General features: G+C 37.2%; 1 protein-coding gene across 1 annotated transcript in view; it reads right to left on the reverse strand.

Moving 5' to 3' along the window:
* Nucleotides 1-24,369, reverse strand: part of FLT1 (fms related receptor tyrosine kinase 1) — a 128,196-nt gene that overhangs the window by 83,932 nt on the left and 19,895 nt on the right. Inside the window, exons 4-10 of the mRNA XM_032219936.1 lie at nucleotides 20,483-20,607; nucleotides 12,511-12,673; nucleotides 12,266-12,402; nucleotides 10,950-11,124; nucleotides 9,733-9,850; nucleotides 1,682-1,851; nucleotides 404-560 (exon numbers count right to left, since the gene is read on the reverse strand). Of these exons, the coding sequence (XP_032075827.1) occupies nucleotides 404-560; nucleotides 1,682-1,851; nucleotides 9,733-9,850; nucleotides 10,950-11,124; nucleotides 12,266-12,402; nucleotides 12,511-12,673; nucleotides 20,483-20,607 (1,045 nt within the window). The remainder of the gene's footprint in view (nucleotides 1-403; nucleotides 561-1,681; nucleotides 1,852-9,732; nucleotides 9,851-10,949; nucleotides 11,125-12,265; nucleotides 12,403-12,510; nucleotides 12,674-20,482; nucleotides 20,608-24,369) is intronic.

Consider the following 24,369-nt stretch of genomic DNA (forward strand, 5'->3'; position numbering starts at 1 on the left):
CATTAAGCAATATATTTATAAGCATTGTATAAGCATGCTGCAATTTCAGGATAAAAAGCAGAGCTTGTTTAATTTCTTTTCATCCCAACAATGTCTTTAGATAACCTGTCTGAGAAACAAAACAAGTGATGTTGATGAAGTTACCTAATGGGTAATGAAATATCAGTAAGCAAACAACCAGGCTCAGAGAGCACTAAGAATTCCACAGTAAAACCAGCTTTTGCTTCGTCAAGTCATCCCACCTCCTCCTCTATGACTCATGATACCAACATAATTCATTTCAAACATTTTTTAATATTAAGACATCCTAAATACCTTTAGTTGTGCTGCCAATTGCATGGAGAAGACATTTAATGAAAACATGGAAGGGCAATATTGGAAGCAAGGATCAAAAATGATCTACCTTGTTCTGGAATGGTTCTGTTGACATGGTTGCCAGGTCCATTTTATCACAGGATGAGGAATGCCATAAACAATGCATGTTAAAATTTGTTTAGTTCCTAGTTGATAGAGATTGGGACCAGGAATTGATGACACTTTTTCATAAATCTGAGGTTTCACTGTTAACAAAGAAGAACAGGAGTAAACTGAAATCTTATTCTAAAATAAAATGGAAAGAATTACTGTTTCAAAAGTAAAACTTTGAAGCCTCTTCCACCTACAGTTTGTGTTTTGATCTGACATAATTGCTGCCTATATGTGTCCCAACAACACAGCTTTCAATGGCCTTGGAAAATCAGAATCAGTTTGTTCTCTGCTTCAGAAGTGCTGCAACAGCAGTTTTGCAATGCTTGGCCTGGATCTACAGTTTTAGGGACTTCCAACCTGTCTTAACTACTTCCTCTAGAATTTCCTCCTTCCCTCCAGAATCCAAGTGGTGGGCTCCTTCTGCCCTTTCCCCATTAAACAAAAAATTACATTCCTCATCTGACGGTGACTAGCTTATTTTTCCCCTGTTCTTTTTGTAAGAAGCCAATGAATTGAGGTGAAGAGGGAAGATTTTTGAAGGAAATCTTTTTGAGGGAAGATTGCCCGCCACAACATCCTACTTGTCGATGACTACTTCAGCTTCAACCACAATAAAACATGGGCAAACAATGGATACAAACTCAAGGTAAACCGCTCCAAACTCTATTGCAGAAAATATAACTTCAGCAATGGTGTTGTTACATCCTCAAACCCCCAAAACTTTAACCTTAGACTGTCTACTGTTTACCTCACCCCACATCTAAGAGGTCTGTAAGGGGGCGTGCATAAGCACACCATCTCATGCGTTCCCTGTCCTACTGTCCCCATTTATTCCTACCCATTTCCTGTGTCCATGTCCATATTTATATTTATGCCTGTTATCTCGTACATGTTTGAATAAACAAACAAACAAACAAAAATAAATAAATAAATAAATAAATAAAATGAAAAATGACATTGCCTGACTCAAACAACCCATTTGCATGGACACATAGGACATAAGCTAATCAGCTGGTGACACAAAAGTTGAATATGGAAATGCCATTTTTTAAAGACACTAATGCCTTTGTCAGAATGATTTTAGCATAGCAACATGATTTCTGATAATGAAAACCTTTTTTTTAGAATACTTATGTTTAGTCAGAATTTAAGATAACTTTATTTAAATAAGCAGGATTGCAGCTTACTGTCATGGATAGTAATGTGTACTCACCATTTATTCTGAGTGTTATTGTTAAATTTTTTTGTAGGTTCCACTGCCGGGTGCTCAACATTATAGTGTAGTTTCCGGCATCTTCTTCAGCAACATGTTTTATAATGAGTGAGAAATCTCTAATTTTATATCTGGCACACATTTCAGCTGCAGGTAACCCATCCTTTAACCTGTGGAGAAAAAAATCAAATCCATAATTGCTTATGATGTCATTGCATAGGTTACCTATGTAATATATAAACTTTTCAATAGGAAGCAAGCAGAGGACATTTTTTTATGGATCAAGGACTACACTTATTATTCTTTTTAGTAGCATGCTAGAGGCACACATCATATGAAGAAATAGGAACAGCAGGTATAAAAACTGAAATTGGTATCATTTAAATTGCATGAACGTGGTTAATATGATTACTCTTCAATTGTGTCTTTACTAATTTCCCACTTACATCCATGAAAAATGATAACCTTTAATGACAGGCTTTGAATAATGTCTAGGACAGGGGGTCTCCAATCTTGGCAACTTTAAAACTTGTGGACTTCAACTCCCAGAGTTCCTCAGTCAGCTTTGCTCTGGGAGTTAAAGTCCACAAGCTTACAGTTGCCAAGGTTGGAGACCCCTGATCTAGGGGACCCATATCCAAATCTTCTGAGGACCAGGGTTGTGTAACTCTGATGTGAGACACGGCAGGTTGGAGGAAAAAATTACATTACAAGACTTTATAAATGTTTAACAAACTAATTAATGGTCAATTTAGTGGATTTATTTAAAATCCATGTGGATTGAATTACACATAACATGAAGAATGTGTAGCTGCTAATGATCTTCGTTTTACTCATTTCATTCCTACTCAAATACTAATTGTTAAAAGAAATGTGAAGTGTTTGAAATGTTCATGAAATGAAATGTCGGACATTCCTTTTATTAAATATTATTAGGGAAGTACATGAATATAGAAAAATGACAGGAGTTCACTACAACCCCAAGTCTCCTGGAATTCCCGCTGTTTTAGTTTTTTACTAAAAGACATTCCAAACTTAAATTTTTAAGGGAAACATCAGAATATTCGAACATCTAACCCAGAAAAAAATATATGTTCTTTTAATGCTATCTTAAATCTACAAATCTAATAATTTTACTGACAATAATTGAAACCAGAAAAAACAAAACCCCCAAGTGTTTGAAATGTCATTTAAAAAAAAGGAACATGACATTTAAATGATTCTGTGTTACATCTCTACTAAAGCTTATGAAGCTTTATTATATTGGATGTAGTTGTTTGGACTAAATCAGAGATGGATTACTACCAGTTTGCACCGGTTCGGGCGAACCGGTAGTGGAAATTGGGACTGTTTCTTGGTCATTTTCTCATGTTCGGTGCATGCACAGAACAATTTACAGTCAACTGTGCACGAGCTTGCAGCACCCACGCATGCAGCACACATGAAGTGAACCGGCAGCAAAACCGACAGCAAACCACGCCTGGACTAAATAATCACCCAGAATCAATAATTGGTTCTTTTGAAAGTCAGTCTAAATGGTTAAACCCCATGAGAGATCACTCTGAAAAAGAGAGTTTCCTTCTCCTCTGATATTGTTCAATTACTATTACTACTGCTTTGGCTGCATCAAAGAAAGAAGTGGTACCCTTTAGTTTAAAAAAAGGGTTGTAGCCTCGGCCCCATGCAAACAAGTCATAGAGGAAGAGGAGGATATAGCCAGGTGTGATATTTGGGAATCTGATAAGGTAAGGGTAAAGATTCCCATCACACATATCTACTAGTCGTTCCTGACTCTAGGGGCGGTGCTCATCTCCGTTTCAAAGCCAAAGAGCCAGCACTGTCCAAAGATGTCTCCATGTTCATGTTTAGCTGGCATGACTAAAAGCCAAGGGCGCACGGAACGCTGTTACCTTCCCACCAAGGGTGGTCCCTATTTTTCTACATGCATTTTTACATGCTTTCGAACTGCTAGCTTGGGTCAAGTAATGGGAGCTCACTCCGTTACACGGCGCTGAACTGCAGACCTTTCTGATCGACAAGCTCAGCGTCTTAGCCACTGAGCCACCATGTCCCTGGAGATCTGATATCACATCTCAAATGTATGCCCAAGGAAGCACACGAGGTAAAATGCTAATAATTGCTGATTTGCTAAAATTTCCAACAATATTTTTTAAAAAAATATATGATTTAATTTTAGATCTTATAAAAGACTAATTAAAAATAATGTTTAATGTAGCAATGGTCATTATTTTACTTTAACAAAGTAAAACAATCAAATTTATTGATTATTTATTTTGTGGTATTTCCCACATTTACATTCAATCTATTTGATTAGATAATAAAATGGACATAAAAAGAGGGTAGAGAGAACTAAAAAATATATTACACAAAAAATTGAGAATTGACCATTTCAATTGGCCAGGTCAGTTGACATTTGACCAGGAAATTGTGGTCAAAGACTTGAGGCTTGGTTGCTCTCAGAGGCCTAACTGGGGTGGAATCTTTAAAAGCAGAGATTCCATAGGGGGTAGGTCCTTTCCAAGTAATAGGAACACAGCAGTGGTGGGATTCAGCCAGTTCGCACCTATCCGGGAGAACCCGTTGGTAACTTTCTAAGTAGTTCAGAGAACCGGTTGTTGCAAGAAATCTCCTTTTGTTTTTTTTCCACTTTACAGGGCTAATCCTGTAAGGAAGGCAGGAAGGAAACATTATAGTGTTGTTTCTAGCCTAATCTTTATTGACCTGCTTACAGAAACTGCCTCTCCGGTTAACCCTTATTACATTGTAACAGCTTAGGTAAAGCGTCCATCGACCTGAGTGACCTTGAGTTGGGCACGCCCACCCAGTCACATGACCATCGAGCCCCACCTACCCAGATGGTCATTAGGACAGAGAACCGGTTGTTAAATTATTTGAATCCCACCACTGGAACACAGAACTTTTCCTGGCAATTTTAAAAGATAAGCAGGCTAGTAACAGCGAAATTGTCAAGTTTTAAGTCATTTAAGATGTTAAATTGTCGGATAGAAAATTGGCAACTAATGCTGGTCCTTCAGTAGAAGAATCACATGATCATCTTCCAATAAAGCCAGTTTTTTTTCCACCAACAGCAAGAATTTTTTTCAGACTGGTTCTTGGAAGAATAAATGGTGGTAGTCAAGAAGGTAAGAGGCAATTTCCAGATTGAATTAGGCCAGGAAAAGGCACAGCAAACTACTAGCCGTGATTAAGCAAATGCACTCCTCATAACAGCTGCCTCCTTTATATCCAATGACAAGTCAGTGAGGCCAAATAGCAATCCCAAGGTGTGGGCCTGCATCCAACTCTTTTCCAGCTTCTATTTTTTATTTAGAAATGCGATTGTTTCAAAGGTGGAAATCCAAGCCTTAGAGCACACATTAAATTTGGCTGCAAGTATGGTGAACTCATGCCACGCATGCATGTAAGGAACTGTTTTCCTAATCAGTCTTGTAGCAATGCTTTTGTGAAACGCTAATGAATTCAGGAATAGCCCCTGCCATTCAGAATGATTTGAATGAAAACAAAAGCAAAATTGAGATCAAAATTGATATCATTGTTTCACAGGCAAGCAATACAAAAACACTCCTTAAATAATATGTTCATGACCTCAGAAAATTGCAGGTCAATTAGAAGTATAGAAGTTGTATGAAATGTGTAGAAAAACAATGGGTTTGCAGAAAACACACATTCCCCTGTTTGGGCCAAATTATAAGACATCTTACTGTGATGGAGGAGTGGTGGGGGTCGGGGTAATTCTTCCTCTCTATGTCACTTTTTAAGAGCACATCTGTCCAGGACATTAACCTCTAATAATACTTCAACAATAAGGCCAACAACATGACTTAACTGCCTTGATACTCTAAGCAAACTAGATTCAGAGAAATATTGTCATCACCTCATAAATTTGTGTGTACTTCTAAGATGTATGAAATGCACCTTCATTAACCAGTAGACCACTAGTTTCTAAAATGTTTGAGACCAACTTAATTACTGGTAACCTCATGGATGACAACATGCTGTTTGAATAGTAACAACATATTAATTATTGGCTATTTGCTATTTCCAATATGTTTTGCAACTTCCAAACCTCCTAGGCCTAATATTTTCTCATCGTGCTAAGATCATGCCATAGCCCTAATAGAGAAAAAGATGCAAAGGAAGTCTTTGTTGAAATCTATCTATCTATCTATCTATCTACCTACCTACCTACCTACCTACCTACCTACCTACCTACCTACCTATCTATCTATCTATCTATCTATCTATCTATCTAAACAACTTATCTGTGTGTGTGTGTGTGTGTGTGTGTGTGTTTATTTTCCAGCATAACTCTGGAATGCCTCAAGCAATTTCAACCAAACTTGGTACACAGGTACTCTCTGGAAAAAAATAGTGGGGGTAAGACACCCCTAACACTCCTCGAGGTGTGTGTTCTGTTCAGATACAGACTGTTGTGCCGTACTGCCATACTGGCTTCTACTGTACAGCGCAGTGGAGTTGCCATGGTAACGGCTTCACAGTACTCCACAAGGGGGCTCCCTCTGGTAAGAGGGAAAATCCAACATTAGAAATTAGATTTGGTCTGGACATTTCCCCCCTATAAATAAATACCCTTGCAAAACCGGGTTATTGGCTAGTAATATATAAATCAATAAATTAGAGAAATTCCCTTAAATGCAAATACTATGCTTTAAGTGATTGTCACATAATTTTAAAGTTGTCATTAGCATAAGAAGAAGCCATATATTGAGGGATCTCGAGTACAAGATACAAAAACAAAAATATGATTTTATTTGTATAAAAAAACCTAATATAAGAACTTGATATTTTACAGGTAGGTGTGAATGAATGTCCAAGTGTTTGACATTTTGCCTTCAGGCAGTGTCATCAAAGCAATGAAGTTGAATTTGGGCAAACTGCAGGAGACAGTGGAGAACAGGAGGGACCAGCATTGCTGTGGTCCATGGGGGCTATGGGGTCACGAAGGGTCAGACATGACTTAGAGACTGAAGAGCAACATAAACAAATTTGCCTTCCTGTCTCCCTCTGTGCACTGACATACATTCATTCTGCACTGCCTTACGATCAAGGGCCCTTTAAGTAAAGTAACTGATTATTTTAACGCAATGATTCAGAGCCATTGCTGATCATCTGAGCAGGAAACAAGTAAAAGCGTAGGCAGGTGAAGTCATGCAGTGCAATAAAACCAGAAAGTTTGTGACCTCCACAAAAAACAAAAGAAGGACAAAACATGGAAGACTGATTCAGAACGTTTTTAAAACTGTATAAATGTCTATGGGCAGAATATTCATCTGATACTGCATTTATACTTTTTCTCGTAAATGTAATTTTTCTCTCCAGAACTCAGACAAGAAACATGGTTATAACTGTTACATTTGCATTTTAATTGACTATTTTTTATTGTTCTGAATGAATTATGGTCATGTTCAGTGCTTTGTGCCTGCCTAGACAATTACCTTCATTGGCACACCCTTGCCAGGAAGTGGGGGAAAAAAATCAACAAGCAGACAGTAGGTGAGCTATTGTTGAAACTTGTTCATTTAGTGTGGCTACTGTTATCCTGTTATTACTTATCCAAAACTGCATGTTGATAAAGGGCTATATTAGACCCAAAATGTGGGCACTTCTAAATGTGAACCTAAATATTTACTAATGCAATGAAGGTTAAAATAAGTATTATGGGAAACTCACTACACACAGAGAAACACGTGGGCCAATTTTCTCACTGACAGGGAAAAGGGAGGAAGTTCCTGTCGTATCACAAGGGAGTAACACCCTTTTTATCTTGCTAATGAATGGATCTAAACCAAAGAACATAAGAATTTACCATTCAATTACTGCAAATATAATTTATATAACTTAAAAGGCATCTCAGAATTACAAAGGTAAAGGTTCCTCTCGCACATATGTGCTACTCGTTCCTGACTCTAGGGAGTGGTGCTAATCTCAGTTTCAAAGCCAAAGAGCCAGCGCTGAACAAAGACGTCTCAGTGGTCATGTGGCCAGCATGACTAAACGCCTAAGGCACACGAAACACTGTTACTTTCCCACCAACGATGGTTTCTATTTTTCTACTTGCATTTTTACATGCTTTCGAACTGCTAAGTTGGCAGACGCTGGGACAAGTAACAGGAACTCACTCCATTACGTGGCACTTAGTGATTCAAACTGCCAATATATATATATATATATATATATATATATATATATATATATATATATATATATATATATATATGTGTGTGTGTGTGTGTGTGTGTGTGTGTATATCTACGTACACACACACACACACACACACACGCATATATACTTACTTTCTCACTGGAAAGCACATACCCTTTAAAATGTTCATACTTTATTATGAAGAGTCAAAATAGCAGTTAGACTTATATACTGCTTCATAGGGCTTTCAGCCCTCTCTAAGCGGTTTACAGAGTCAGCATATTGCCCCCAACAACAATCCGGGTCCTCATTTTACCCACCTCGGAAGGATGGAAGGCTGAGTCAACCCTGAGCCGGTGAGATTTGAATAGCTGAACTGCAGAACTGCAGTCAGCTGAAGTAGCCTGCAGTGCTGCATTTAACCATGCGCCACGTCGGCTCGAAAATGCCACTCACAAAACTTAGAATTCAATTCTATATTACATTTATGAGTTTTCATATGTCTGTTGAATTGTGTGGGAGGAAAATAAGCCTTATGATAAAATATAATGAGGTACAAGTTATTTTCCTGTTAGAGGCAAAGCAGAAACTATGCCTCCCATTCAACCAAGTCAATGTGTATACTATCCAAAGCCAAGTTAACTTCATATATCTAACAGAAAATCCTCTTCCAATCTCTGGTCATAAAAACAAAAGTTGGTTTGCTACACTTCTATTATATTCCCAACTTGCAACCTGTGTTAGCTTTACTTTAAATAATGATAACGCTGCCTCTGACTATCTGCAGAACCATTATATTGACTGTCAGTTGCTTGAGAACAATAACAGTCAAATGACTGCGCTTGTATCTCCTCCGCTATTGTCTTTGTATGGTTATTTGATGATCAGTAGTAGAAACTGTAAGTAAAACTTCTTAAGTGTTTGGTTTGGTTTCCTCTTTATTAAAACTCCATCCTTTGAACCTCCCCAATTTAACCTTATAATGGTTATTAAATGTAGATATCCTGAAAGTTATATACTGTCCAAGAATACGTCATTCTTATTTAAATGATATATATACACCCCGTGACTTTGGTCTCACAATGTAACTCATAAAGGAATTGAGCATGTTCCCTTCATATCTCCGCAGGCTGTTGCATATCAACAACAAACCCACACACTACAGCTATCCCATTTCTTCTATAGGAAAGGTTTCTTTGTGAGTATTGTATGTGTAAGAAATAAATATTTTAATTATTAGTACTTAAAAATAATTATTTTTCATTCTTTCTCCATATTCTGTCCCACTGCACACATTTTTTAAAAATATTTTACATAGTTCCAAACTTGCATGCAATGTGACTTCCAATATACTATTCAAACATTAGTGTAGTTCTTGACCCAATAAAAATTGTGCACTCCTGTCTAATGCACAAGTCACTCTCTAAAAAAAAAAAAGGCACTTTTTCTTGGCAGTATTTTTCTTCTTCAAAATCTTCCAACAACATTTTCATCTTCATGAAGAGTTTAAATACAAGATTAAACTATCAATCCAATTTGAAAATGGATCTGTTAAAAATTAATTTGTAATATTTATTTCTTGAATATTAAATATCTGACAGAATACCGTAGTATGCTCTCTGATCAAATATGCCAAATTCCATTTACTGCAAGACATTAATCTCAATAGAAAGAAACATAGTCATCTCACAGATTCGTAAATAGTGAAAATTAAAGCAGATATTTCAAGTATATTTCAGGACATCTTTATTTATTTATTATTTATTTATTTACTTAGAGGTAGGGAAATAGGTTATCTTGTCAAATAAATGGCTTCTTTCTCTAGGTAGAAGTAACTGTAATCCTACCATACAACCTCTGGTGTAGGAAATGCTTTCACTTTCATAGAAAGTCGATAGGACTTCTTGCCAGACACAACATCCAGCATGTTTTTTTGTCCATGTTGCAAAGTGATAAATGCTTTATCTTTAAAGACAAGAAAAAAGAGGGGGGAAATCATGTTTTAAGAATACTTCAAGCATGACATAAGCAATATGATTTGTACACGAAAGACTATATGAGGGATTGTCAATATCAGTAGAAATATTTTTTCATGTAAAGAACAACATAAAGGTAAAGGTTTCCCTTGCACATAGATGCTAGTCGTTCCTGACTCTAGGTGGCAGTGCTCATCTCCGTTTCAAAGCTGAAGAGCCAGCACTGTCCGAAGACGTTTCCGTAGTCATATGGCCAACAAAACTAAACACCAAAGATGCACGGAATGCTGTTACCTTCCCATCAAAGGTGGGTCCTCTTTTTCTACTTGCATTTTTACATGCTTTTGAACTGCTAGGTTGGCAGAAGCTGGGACAAGTAACAGCAGCTCACTCTGTTACACAGCACTAGGGATTCGAACCGTGAAACTGCCGATCTTTCTGATTGACCAGCATCTTAGCCACTGGGTCATTGTGTCCCTTTTAAAGAACAACATAAGAAGTCTTCAAAGATGCCCTTACTAGTCATCCAATAAAATCAGAGTTCTTCTGAGTTCCAACTGAGTATCACATGGACAAACCATTGTAAAAAGCACAAAATCATAACAATGGTCTCATCTAACCTCTAGGCTGCAATCTTGCCTTTGGTATCAAGATTCAAAATACTTTTGCTGTTGCAACTATTATTGCATCTCAGCTTGCCAACAAACTTTGTGGGGGAGGGAGTGGGACATAGAAAATGGCCAGACATCAAGATGTTGATGTGAGAACCAAAGACATTTTGGCAGGTGTTTACAGAAGCCAAAAAAGACTTTCCCGCAACAATATATGGAGACCATATTGGACAATGTGACCTGAGTTAATGGGGGGAGGGGTGGTGGTAGAATCTGAACTATAACTATAGGAGTTAGCAAGGGAAAACTCTAGATCTGATTTTGTCTTCAAACGTGCCGAAATCATGTACTCTTTGAATAAAGAGATTGGATCATCTTGATCGTGTTTGCTTTGGTTGGGTTCATCAGTCAGAACCTTGACATTTGGACATATATTATTGACATGTCTGTCATTAATATACACAAATTATGTCTTACCATAAATAAAAACGTTTACGCTATCTGATTTGAATGACGGTCCGCTCTTAACATTGCAGATGTATTGGCCTTTATCTATATCATGGACTTTATCAACAACAAGGATGCTATAGAATAGGTTGGGCTCATCTTTTCTTTGGTGAATGCTTCTACTAATGGTAGCTCTTTTGCTTGCCTAGATAAGAGAAAAAAGGAAGACAGGTCTTATTACCATCAACAATTGTTATTTGGAATTTATACAGTGATCGCAATTCAACATGTAACTTTATTATGCTTTTTTAATTCAGTTTTTAGATATATGGTCATAAAAACACTGTATTGGAAAGCAGGAACTGAAGATAATCTAGAATCTATATGCTGACTCTGTAAACCACTGTAGACCAAATTTTCTATGAACATAGGAATGCATATATTATATAGCACATTATATAGCGTATGTATGTATGTATGTATGTATGTATGTATGATGTATGTATGTATGTATATATGTATGTATTATTTATATCTTTTGAGGCAAATTTGTATGCTAAAAGTTATTAACCATCCTTCACCAAGTAATCAGGCAAATTATTTTGGATTGTGTTCTGTATTAAGACTTATGTGGTTCACTCAAAAATGTGTAGAACCAAGAAAAATGAGAGATCTGCCAGTAATACTGTATACAGTATGTATGCAAATGGAAAGTGGGAATTCTCTCAGAAAAGGGAAATGATTAGTGGACCTTTTATAATATACTCTTAAATATTGGTTGACTAGGCCAAACCTCAAGTAGGTTTCAATTTTCCCATATATTAACCTTATTAAGAACCAATGGCAAATTGACAAACTTTCTTTGGAAATCTGGGACCTATTTGTACATGGCTGAATATGCTAAAATGTGGTGAAGAAAAATGCAATAACCATGTTTTATCATTGATGAAGTGATTTGTGAAGAGGCCAACTGAAATTTTAAACCAATTAACTAGTTTCTTTCTGAAGCTGAGTTGGAAGCCTACTTTGAGGAAGTCTATTATAAAATAAAACTCTTTGTCATTGTGTACATATTACTTAATCACGTCATCTAAGAAATTTCCAAGTTTGAAACTTTTAAAAATAAATTTGTTATTATGAAATATGCACAGTGAATTTACGCAACTATATTATGTAGTCTTGCTCATTCAAAGATGCAACATGAAAGTATGTTTTCTAACACAACATGGGGAAAAAATGAATTGTACAACAAAATCCAGCAGAAGAACAACAAATCAGTACATTTATTTAGTTAACATTTTTATTAGGGCTGCTCATTAGTATTTTAAAAAGGGAAAAGTACACACCTCGCCAGGATAAGTCCATGTGATTTGCACTCTGGTGTTCCAGGCTGCAGTGATACTACAGTTGAGAACAAGACTTTGTCCTTTGAATAACTTCACTGCTTTTGAGTCATTCACCTGGACACTAATGATTTTATTGTCTATGTAACACCAAAAGAAAAAAGAAAAAAAGAAAAGCAAAATGAACTGGATGGTTGCTTAGTTAAACATATAGAAAGAAAAAATGAGAAGTATAGAAAAATACTCACTTAGCCTATATGTCAGGTATTTGGTGCTATATTCATGGCCCTCAACAGTTGTTTCACAGCTAAGAAGCCCTATGAATTTATAAGTTGCTTTTGGAATGATGAAGCCTTTTGTGTTATCCCAGATAACTGTTTCCCCATCAGGAACAATGTTTTCTCCAGGTATCTAAAACAAAATTAATGCATTATTCCCCTCACTATTTTCTTACAAAGAACCTCAGGGAATTATAGAGCATGCCTCATCTATTGCACATATCTGCATTTCTGAAGTTTATGAAAAGTGCACTTGAGTGGGGACATCTGGAACCTGTACTTTGTTCCTTCATACAGCTTCACTTCATCCACCCCAGCTTAGAGAAAAATCCAAAACACAAGTTTGCTGATTTGCCAGACTGGATTTGTTGAGGTAATTCAATTAATAGATTAATTAATTAATGCAATTAATAGAGCTTGATAGAACAGTGCCAGGTAAATCGAAGATCTTTTCTGTTTGTTACACACACACACACACACACAAACAGAGAGAGAGAGAGAGAGAGAGAGAGAGAGAGAGAAAGAGAGAGAGAGAGAGAGAGAGAGAGAGAGAGAGAGAGAGAGAGAGAGAACGAGAACTCTGGGTAGAAGCAGATATAAATTGGGTGACTGGTTTGAAGCAGAGAGACAGTGAATGGATTGGCTTGTAGCACAGATGTTGACTAGCATGGACAAAGCAATGATGAAAAGCCACAATCAACCCATTTGGGGCCATGGATGATGAGAATGACTTGGGAACTGCATCTTGAAATTATTTACGTGGATGTTTGAAGTTGGCAGGGACAATCATATTGCTATGGTCTAAATCACCGAAGTATGACACAGAAGATTTCTGAAAACCTGTTGGTCTCTTAGTACAGGAAAATCTTGGTTTAAAAATTGACTATTTCATGTTCCACCACACCAAATTTTGTTATTCGTCATGGTGCAAAAGCCCATGGGACTTTCCAAGCAAAATTGCCCTGCTCTTAATTTCCTATTGACAAATATGGATTGTGTTAAGTATTTAGTAAGAAATGGTTTCCCTTTCTCTTAGCAAACACAGCGTATACTGTACGTAATGGCAAATTTGCTTCTGAGTCAGGTGTTGAGATATTCCTTAATGCAATGTCAGACATTTCCAAGAAAGACAAAACAAACATGGGTGTTTGGGCCAAAAATGGGGTTTTTTTTTATTTGAAAGACAAATTTCTAAGTGGGATACATATTAGCCACATCTGTAAGATTAGAGCCACGCTGCAAAAACTCAGTGATGACTCCAATTAGATTAGAAACATTTGACCATACTTAAAATAAAACATAGCAGCTGTACATATTTTAGTGGTCAAGGGCTGCACTTAATGGCCCTGTGGGAAGGGAGACACAATAAGGGAGTGAGATGGGACAACACCAAAAATATGTCTATGATTTTTTGTTCTTTCCAAACAAATAGAAGAAATAACTTATGTAGAGGGGCCAAGACTCTGCCATCTCGGTATATTAGCCCACCAACATGGATAATCTCTGAAAACTGAACAAAACAGTATCACATTCAGCATTGGAGACAAGCTGGCAAAAGAAAGATCAAAAGAGTCTAGATCAGACTGGAAGTTGTGGAGAGAAAAATCCCTTCTAGATCCCACCCACCCACCCAGTACAATGCTCTGGGTGAGGTAGCTGGATAGCAGCAGCATGCAGTACTACAGGTTGTTTTATTCTAAACCCCTGTTTTTCACCTTTGGCAACTTTAAAGATGTGCAGACTAACTCCCAGAATTCCTCAGCTGGCTGGAGAATTCTGGGAATTGAAGTGCACCCATTTTAGAGTTGATAAAGTTGAGAAACACCTTTCTAAATTTTCCCCTCATGAAATGTTGACCCAGAGCATATAATATTCAGGTTGCCCTGTCCTTGTAACACAAGAAGAAACATAAAATGTATGCAACATTTTATTCTATCACACAGAAGAAAATGTAAAAGGGCTAGAAAGAATTCCAAAAGTCATACACTGCCTTTTTTTTCTTGTTTTTTTTTCTAAATTGTCTATGTTGGTTCCTAAATGTTCCAAAGCTACAAAACAAAATAAAATCATTATCTTCCATCATATGCCCACATTCATGATGATCAAACTCGTGTGTGTGTGTGTCTGTGTGTATGTTCCAGCATTTATACGTATATATAAATGGCTGTGTGTGTGTCTGTGTGTGTCTGTGTGTGTGTCTGTGTGTGTGTTTTAGCCAGTTGTGGGTTCCTACTGGTTCGGACCAGTTTGGCCAAATTGGTAGTGGTTTGGTGGCCTGGGTCGCTGGAACCGGCAGCAACCCAGGCCTGCCACGCCCCCGAACCGGTTCTCCAGGCAGTGCCTATGGTGCCACCATCTTGTTTTTCGCTTCTGTGCATGCACAAAACATGAAGCACACCCGCGAGCAAACCGGCAGTAGTTCCTGCCGGAACCCACCCCCGGTTCTAGCATAACTCTGGAATGCCTCGAGCAATTTCAACCAAACTTGGTACTCTCTGGAAACAAATACTGTGGGGGGTAAACCTCCCCTAACACCCTCGATGTATGTGTGTGTCTGTGTGTATCTGTGTGTTCCAGCATTACTTTGACTTGACACTATAGATATAATTCATTCCTTTTCCTGTCTAATACATTAGCATAAATAAATACCCAGGCAACGATGGGTTATCAGTGTGTGTGTGAGAGAGTATGAGTGTGTACACATATACATATGTGCCATACATATTGTTCCACATACAAACCACAATCTATGAATGCAGCATTAGATACATTTGAAAGTCAGCCCATCTGCTTAGAGAACTCAGTGGCAAAAACTGCCAGCACGCTAGCCCAAAAATGTGTTCAAAGCAATTGTGAGAAAAGTTATCTCCAACCATTTCTCAGAAGCAAAACTCCCCCATAGTTATGAGAGTAGCATAGCTATTGAAAAAGTGAGGCATTTCATGGTGCTGTGGAAATCAGTGCGTAGGAAGCTCAGGAGTCTGGAGGGATTGTGTAATGGACATACGAATCCACCCTGAACTAACACTGCATGTCCACAAACAATTTTGTTTTTCTGACCCTGAGATGCATTCCCTCCAGAAGGGGTTGCTAATCCTTGTCCTTTACACAATCTTTTTTTCTCTCTGCTTCTGTGCATTATTATTAAATAAGTACAAGAGCACTACTCCATCCCATTAGTTTTCCCAAACGTGCTTTTTCAAAAGGTAACGGGACTTTCTTGTTTTTCCTTGAAGATGTTTCGCTTCTCATCCAAGAAGCTTCTTCAGTTCTGACTGAATGGTGGGGGAAGGATTTATATTCCTTGCAATCATCTGATCATTAGCACTCTTTTGGAGAATCATTGAGGCCACTTAGAGTTTTATCTGTGCCCTCAGGTTTCACCTCAATAGTGCAAATGGGTGTGGAACCATCACAGATAAACCTCCAAGTGGCCACAATGACTCTCAAAAAGAGTGCCTTTGGGACAATCATGATGTAGATGACTGATAATCTCCATAGACATCCCATTAACTTCTTCACAATTCTGTTTGCCTTTGAAATATATTTTGAAAGGACATTCTCTTCCATTAAACTGAATGAGAACTGATTGTTGGGAGGGGTAGAGGAATCAGGAGAATCCCTTTGTCTGGTATTGTTTAAAACATTATCACACCATAACTTCAATATCAGTCATTTCCAATTCTACATAAAGATCTGATCAGGATAAAATGTAGTTTCTCTGAAAGAGGAACACTTTTTCAGCAATACGCAAAACTGAGTTAAGGATTCTGGCATCAAGTACTAGTTTAGCATGCAACATCACACTGATGGGATCACGAAGCTGTCCAATATTGCATGAACATATACAAATCATCATTTTTTGTGACTTTTAAGATACAGAATTCCATTTAGAAATTCCTAATCCTTGGGGGTTTTTTTGGTTGACAAGATTAGAAGTTGGTCAGGTTAGCTGAAGTATCGCTGCCCTTCAGAATGAAACATTTGCTCTTTAGAATTTACTTTGATCTAGTGGTTAAGGCAGGGGTGGGTTGCTACAGGTTCGACCAGGTTCAGGAGAACCTGTAGCTAATGTTATGGCCGGTTTGGAGAACCTCCAAATCTCACTCCTGGCTGGCCCCACCCACCCCTCCCCTCCCAGAAGTCTCCATGCGGCCTGTTTTGGATGTGAGGCAAGCTCAAGCCCTACAGGGAGGCTTGGGGAGGGGGGGGGAATGGACCTCCCAGAAGTTCCAGAAGGCTGGAAACAGAGGAGGCAGTTTTCGCCCTGCCAAAGACTCAAGGAAAGCCTCTGGAGCTTGGGGAGGGTGAAAATGCCCCCCTCCGCCATGGTGCAGGAGTCTGACTAGGCCTTGCCAACCATGGCCACGCCTACCCAGCAACCAGGCAGAGAACCCGTTGCTGAAATTTTTGAAGCCCACCCCTGGATTAAGGTGCTAGTAGAAACTAGGAGGCTGTGAGTCCACCTAAGCCATGAAAGCCAGCTGGAAGATTTCGGGCCGGTCCCTTTCTCTCAGCCCAACTCCCCTCACATCTCCTTCACAGACTGACAGATGCTTCAGACTATCAGCCTGCCTTCTATCTGGATTCTATTATTATGGGTTACATGGACTGAACTGCACAGGAAGGGCCCTCCCTTCACTTTCTGCCATTTGCTTAGACAATGATATGTTCTAACGGAATGAACAGCAGTCACAGCTCATATCACAGTAGCATATACTCCTTTATCTTTGCGGAATCTGCTAGGAAGCCATAATAACTATTGAAATAATGCGAGGAGTGTGCCTTACAATACACACATTGCCTGTTATTTTATAACCTGCTGGCTGAGATTCTTGAGGGCCTTGAATGCTGGAGATTATATTGTGGTTCCTGCTGCCAAATAGAAATATGTCTCTTTTGTTCTTTGAACTGATTTATCATTGCATATGTAGATGCCGACAATAAGCAGTGTGCCCATTGATTCAGGAGATTCTGCCAGACGTTCAGTAGGTTTATGCGTAACTTACAAAAAGCAAAGGAATAAAAGAGTTAAGTATTTTGTGATGCCTTTGCTGGCAACATAATAGAAACTATGACAGTGACCGGCTGAAGAAGAATTTAGTTTTTATGATTTTTGTATGCACAGTTAAGGGAAAGATTTAAAGTAGATAATTTAAATCTACTGAACAGCAGAAGATAGAATTTCATGTTGAATTGGATATACAAACAATGAAAATGAAATTGCTAAAATGTATAAACTCTTGCTAAAATTTGAAATAGATAATATGATCTAAGAACTGGAAGTGTATAGTGTTTCCTGCCTAAGCAGGGGTTGGACTAGAAGACCTCCAAGGTCCCTTCCAACTCTGTTTATTCTATTCTATTCTTTTTTATTACATTTTATTACATATTAGTGGAATAGTGGGAAAACATGTGAAATGAAATTCATGTTACAATTTCATGTTACAAGAGAAATGTTATAAAATGATGTGCCATTGATATATGGCTCTGGAAAAATTATCTGAAATGAATCAATTTACTTCAAACTCATGTTGTAAATAATACACATTCTGGGTCATTTTATCATGTATGTGGGACTTGTAAATAAGCTAGAAAAATTTCAGGTTTTTAATCCAACATAAACCATGGTTTAGAAATTGTGATAGCTGATGTTGCACAGCTTGCTAAGCTTGTAAAACAAACCATACAACTATACTATTCTTTAAAGCATAATATGGACTGATAGTATTGTTATTAAGAATAAGAACTAAAATAAAACATAGCTGCATCTTGAAAACAATTAGAATAGGCAAGTCCTGGAGCAAAAAGAAGGAACATAGGAATATTAAAATACTTTCCTGATTTATCAGCTTACACTGAATCAATTTTTAACCTTTGAAACTAAATTTATTATTTCTTTACATTAGTCTACATTGGGCAGAAAGTACTGGATTATTTAAATATAATTGTGCAAAAAAGCTAAAAAATTCAGATATATTCTTTTGAACATACTTAGCAGTTGGAATTTGACAGCTGTTTTTTTAAAGGCAATAGAAGAATAAATTAAAAAATTAGTCTACATGAAAATGTAATGATTTTGTGAGTGATGAACTTTACCTGCATGATTGCTAATGTAGAGTGAGTTTTATGTTTTCCATCCTGCTCAAACAAAACTGTCTTTTTATATTATTTGTTTATTTCGATTTGTATAGCTGCCTATCTCATCCTCATGACTCCTGGCAGGTAATAATTTTAAAAAATGTATGAATACTAAAGTATCAGCAGCCATGTTGTAAAAGAATTCCCCATTTTGTGGATAGGTAGCCTAGGCTGATAGATCCACAACCAACAGCATGGGAGACAGATAGCTTGACTTAGCAAAGTACCTTATTCCCCAGATAGCTTTGCTTAGGATACCCTGTTTCCCAGAAACTTTGACATGGAGGAAATTAATGTGACATGGTTGACATTGTACCAGCCCTATGTTGGGTTTTGGTACTGAAAAAACCAAAAGGGGCTTTCTGCCAGCAGCTTTTCATAGTAATAATATTAAAGAGCTTAGTCTTCTGCAAACTAAAGTTTACTTCATTGGATGCATGAAGTGGGTAGTGGGGAGAGGAGAGGAGTTGATATGTCCTTCAATCCCTTCACCCCATCCTAGTTCAACCCAGTTTATATCTTACCTTTATCTAGCTACTCTAAGCATCTGATGAAATGAGCTCCAGATCAAGAAAGCTTTAGTGGATGGGGTGGGGTGGGGATGTTCCAATAGGTTTTTGACTCCTGGAAACTAGTTTTCATGGCATTGTTTTTCAGAGTGGTTTGTCCTTCCCTTCTCCTTAGGACTGAGACAGAAAGACTGTCTCAAAGTCTCTCAGCTGGCCAGAAACAGAACTCAGTCTCCCGATTTCTGCTAAGGCAGAAACTACACTGCTACACCACTAAACCAAACTGGCTCTTGTGCTTTTTAATAAAATATATTAGTTGGAAAAAGCAATACCAGAGTCCACTGAATTTTTAATCTGTGCCTTAAGACTATTTGTCTGTCCTCAGGCGTAATCATTTTTGCACAGATTAAAAAAAAAAATCCAATTTGCTGCCACCCCCTCATCCTTCACAATCAGCAGTGTCTTTGTAAATTTTAGGTTAATAAAACGTTGACAGTGCTGCTTTGCCTGCACTGACTAGCTATGGACTACAAGGAAAGGAACAAAGGAAAGGGACTGTGCAAGCTGCACCCAGTCTCTGAGTCTACTTTGTTGGCACCTCAGAGACCACAAGGTTCCCATAGCAAATCAAAGAACATTCAGCAATGCAGTTTTTCACCATGCAAGACATGCAAGACAACAGAGAGATGGAAGACGCTCCAATGGCAATCAGAGAGAAATATAAAATATCACCAAAAGGCAGATCAGAACACATGATTTGTAACCAAACTAGTTAACACACCGGGTTTATGTGTGTTTCAGTTATGCAAACCAAGTTACTGTATTATGCGAGCCCCCATCCCTTTTCTACATGCCTCGTGACAATGCAAACACACCTACAATGATCAGAACTTGTGACACACAGTTGTGATGCTATTATGTCATTCATGAAACTAGCAAAAGCCTACAGAGACTGCTGGATATATTTATGGATGAAATGTAATATAGACTGAGCAAGTGTTTCATAGTTCTGTCCCAGGTGTTATTTCCTCTCTACAGCAATAAATGAATAATTAGCCTCTTAACTACAGATGTTTTTTACCATTATAATGCTGTTATAGTGTCTTTTAGAAAATTTACCATCCGCTCTGAGCAACATAAGTGAAAGCTGAAACATGCCAATGACTTCATCTAAACTGAATACTAACACATCCAACAAAGGTTGATGTATTAATTGAATTTATCTGAATCAAACAATTTTAATTAAATAAATAAAGAGTAACACATCTAGCAAACAATTGAAAAAAGTCTACCTTTCTTAATTTCACATGGATATCAGGTGCTGTAACTCTGCAGGGGATGACCAGCTCCTGTCCATCAGTTGTATGTATCGTTTCTGGTATATTTGTATGTAGCTTGATAAATGGGTTTTTTGTGTCTGCAATAAGAGAAGAAGATCCCAGTAAATGACATAAGAAAATGCCAACAAATACAAACAAAACCAGATGAATTACATTTGCCACTTAATTATGCCATATAGTGATTTATCTCGGTTACATGCATTAGCCACCAAAAGTAATGGAGAAAGGTTTTTATTAGGAATGCAAACCCTTTCCTGGTTTATTGATGTATTCATCTTGAATTTATTCATCAAAAAATTGTGGAAAGACTTCAAGCACGTCAAATATAGTGTTTCAAAAATGAATTTGAATTGAACAATATTGCATGCTGGTTAAAATGAGAGGAGAAAGGGGGGGAATCCCTTAAGTATCAAAACAACCTAACATTTTCTTTTTTAATATCATCCAAGGAAAAAGCAGACTTTTTTTTAAAAAAAACCCTTCTATTCTGCTTTGTTTTGCAGGAGTTACAGTTATAAAAACGGGTCAACCAAGATGTTGTACCTCCAGTGAAATGTTGCTGGTTACTACTCCCTTAAGGCTCATTCATCCTTGTCACGAAATTAAAAGCTATTTTCCAAAAACAGCAAATGTTGCAAAGCAGTTTCCTGTATGTATAACCTGCAGGCCATTTTAAGTACAAGGAAGAGCTGCCTCAAGTCTCTAGACTTTATGTCACCAGTTGTTGCTGCCCATAGTGTACTAGTGGGGGCCACTGTCATCTTCTGAAGAAATGACAGGAAAGAGATCCAGGACACACACACAAAAAAACATTTTCATTCTAAGAATTAAGTCCATGATCTGGTTGCAACCAAAGGTGACAGTCGTAGATTACAAAACAGCCTTGCCTTTTTTTTGAGAAGAATATTAACAAATGTATACCTTCCACAGTGTGGTTTCCTTCTCTTTAGAAATCAGATATATATTTTTAAACACAAAGGTCTACTTTTTAGATATTTTATGTGAATGTCACAGTGTTATCCAAATTATCTATCAAACATAAGATATGGTCAAATCTTCAGGGATCTTCAGGGACACAATTCACTCGAGGTCTCCTCAGCATGTTTTTTAAAAAATCTTTGGGGAGATGGAAGCCAAAGGTGACCTATCAGTGGCCAAAGTTTTTGTCCAATTTTACTTTTCATTCTTGTTTTTGTTTTTCTGTTTTAAAAAATGTTAAACCAATTTTAGAACTTTCAGTAAAGTTACTGTGCATTTCCTATCTATGTTTGGCAATTTCTCTGCTGAAATTTGGTGGTGCAACTACAGGTAGTTCCGGGGCTGGTATTTGGTCTGGACACAATATTAAATCATTAACTATAATTTACAGATTACAATGGCTCATTTCACAAAAACACGTTGAGCCCCAAACCACATTCCAGCTTACCGTGATTCATAAATTTGGCTACCGTTACAGTTATAGGTTCAAAACATTCACGAGTACATTTATTCACTAGTAACTCTTTTGAATTAGATTGTTCTTCCTAGCCAACTGATTTTTTTTATATATAAATCTTCTCTGTTTTTATTTGGTTCATTGTCTCTATTGATCAATCTACAGGAAGTGTTAAGTGTTTAAGTCGAGGAGAACATTCTTCTTCTCCTGCCAGATCCTGTTTCTGCATTTCTACACATTTGTTCTACGTTTCTAAATACTGCAACCTGCCAAAATGCTGGAAAAGCTACACCAATCGCCACCATAGGAAACAATCCAAGCTTAGTCGCAATCTTAATTTTAAATAGGTAGTCTTCCAGGAAATAATAATTCCAGTATTATTGCTGGCTCTTTTTGGCTATTCTCATAATTTTTTTCACTCGACCAGCAACTCTGCCATATTTTATTTCCATTAATATGGGCTGATATATGTAGTTATATGACAGCTGACACTGTAAATAAAGCCTGGCATAATTTACTTTATTTGATTATATATTGAAACTGATAAAATATGAAGTTGATTATTTGGGGGGGAAATGGTATACTTTTTTTCTATCACATAGATAGAAAAAAGAACTTCCTATGGTGGCATTTAAACTTTTTCTACCATTAAAAGGTTTATATATTTTTCTTAATATAAAAAAATATTCATACTTATGCTACAATCAATATCAAACAAGTGAATATTTGGCATTAAAAAAACCACTTAATCCAAATTGTTTTCAGAAAAGTGACCGTATAAAAATGTTCATGTTACAAGTTCAGTGTAAGAAAGTAAATCCTAGAACTTTAGAACTTTCACCCATCCCATTTCCATCTGAAGCAAACTTTCTACCGAGACAAAAAAATCATCATTTAGTACACATTCCATTTCAGAATATTTTGAACCATTCTTTCTAAAATAAACTCATAGACTTCACTGGGACTCTTTCTGCATCAAGTCCATATTACATAAACATAAGTTACTTAGGGCTGAAATTATCTCAGAACTGGACTTACTGTAACCATCACTGACCATACATGGAGAATTTCAGATACAATTGCTGCTTCTAGACTGATAGAATTGAGGCCTTTGAACTATGATGCTGGAGAAGACTCCTGTGAGTCCCTTGGACTGCAAGGCAATCAAACCGGTCAGTCCTAGAGGAGATCAACCCTGACTGCTCTTTAGAAGGCCAGATCCTGAAGGTGAAACTCAAATATTTTGGCCACCTAATGAGAAGGAAGGACACACTGGAGAAGAACCTTATGCTGGGAAAGATTGAGAGCCAAAGAAGAAGGGGACAACAGAGAATGAGGTAGCTGGATGAAGTCACTGAAGCAGTAGGAGCGAGCTTAAATGGACTCCAGGGATGATGGAGGACAGGAAGACCTGGAAGAACGTTGTCCATGGGGTTGTGATGGGTCGGACATGACTTTGCAGCTAACAACAAGACTGATAGATGCTGCAAGGCTAAATCACTCTAATATCTCTTGGTCAAATGGTGTTTTTTTTTGTACTTTATTGTTCTTATAATTAATCATTTTCCCCTCATTTATATGTCCGTTTAAAGCATGTTATTTATTTACAAAGAATTCGCTCACATGATCCATATAAGAAATTTAAGTTGAGGGAATTTGAAACAACTGTGTTTTGAGTTAGGTATTTTATGGGTTTTCAGATGCACCTACTATCTAAGACAAGTTTGGATTTTGCCTTTCAATATTTTAAGCTATAACTCTCATAAACCTTAGTAGAAAAAGTAAATATCAAACTATATTTTTGAGTGTCATGTATAAGTGCTCTAATCTGAATATAGGAACTGCCTGGGTGTGGACTAAAAAAAACCTAACCCGAAAATCATCTACTGTGATTTTCCAAAATTTTCTAGTGCTTTGCCTTATGATACTAGACTCCAAAATACTTGATGAAAAACTAATGACAGATTTTGGCAAAATATTAACATTGATAGAACCAAGATTTGTAAGTTTGGTATCTTGGGATAAAGAATTTGGGAATGACTAAAGCCATAACAAATATCTTAATATTGCAATATTAAATGCACATATTATAATACAATAATAATATAAAATGATTATTAAAATCTCTTTCACATCCTTAATTAATTCTTTATACCCTGTCATGTATGCACTTATACTGATCTAGAGGTAGAGATTGCCTTGGAGTGAGCCAGACACAAACTAAACTGGAAATTACAATAATTTTCCAACAATTATGAGGTAATCAAGACATGTCTGTGAATGTCCTGTTTTCACTGTACAGTCATTCCTCCGGAAGTCTTCAGCCTTCCCACACTTTAATTAAATCTCAGTGGAAGCTCTCATGAGGGAACTGACCTTTTTCAATTAACCAATGGAGTGAGCA

Source organism: Thamnophis elegans, chromosome 6 (genome assembly GCF_009769535.1).
Source record: "Thamnophis elegans isolate rThaEle1 chromosome 6, rThaEle1.pri, whole genome shotgun sequence".
Taxonomy (NCBI): Eukaryota; Metazoa; Chordata; class Lepidosauria; order Squamata; family Colubridae; genus Thamnophis; species Thamnophis elegans.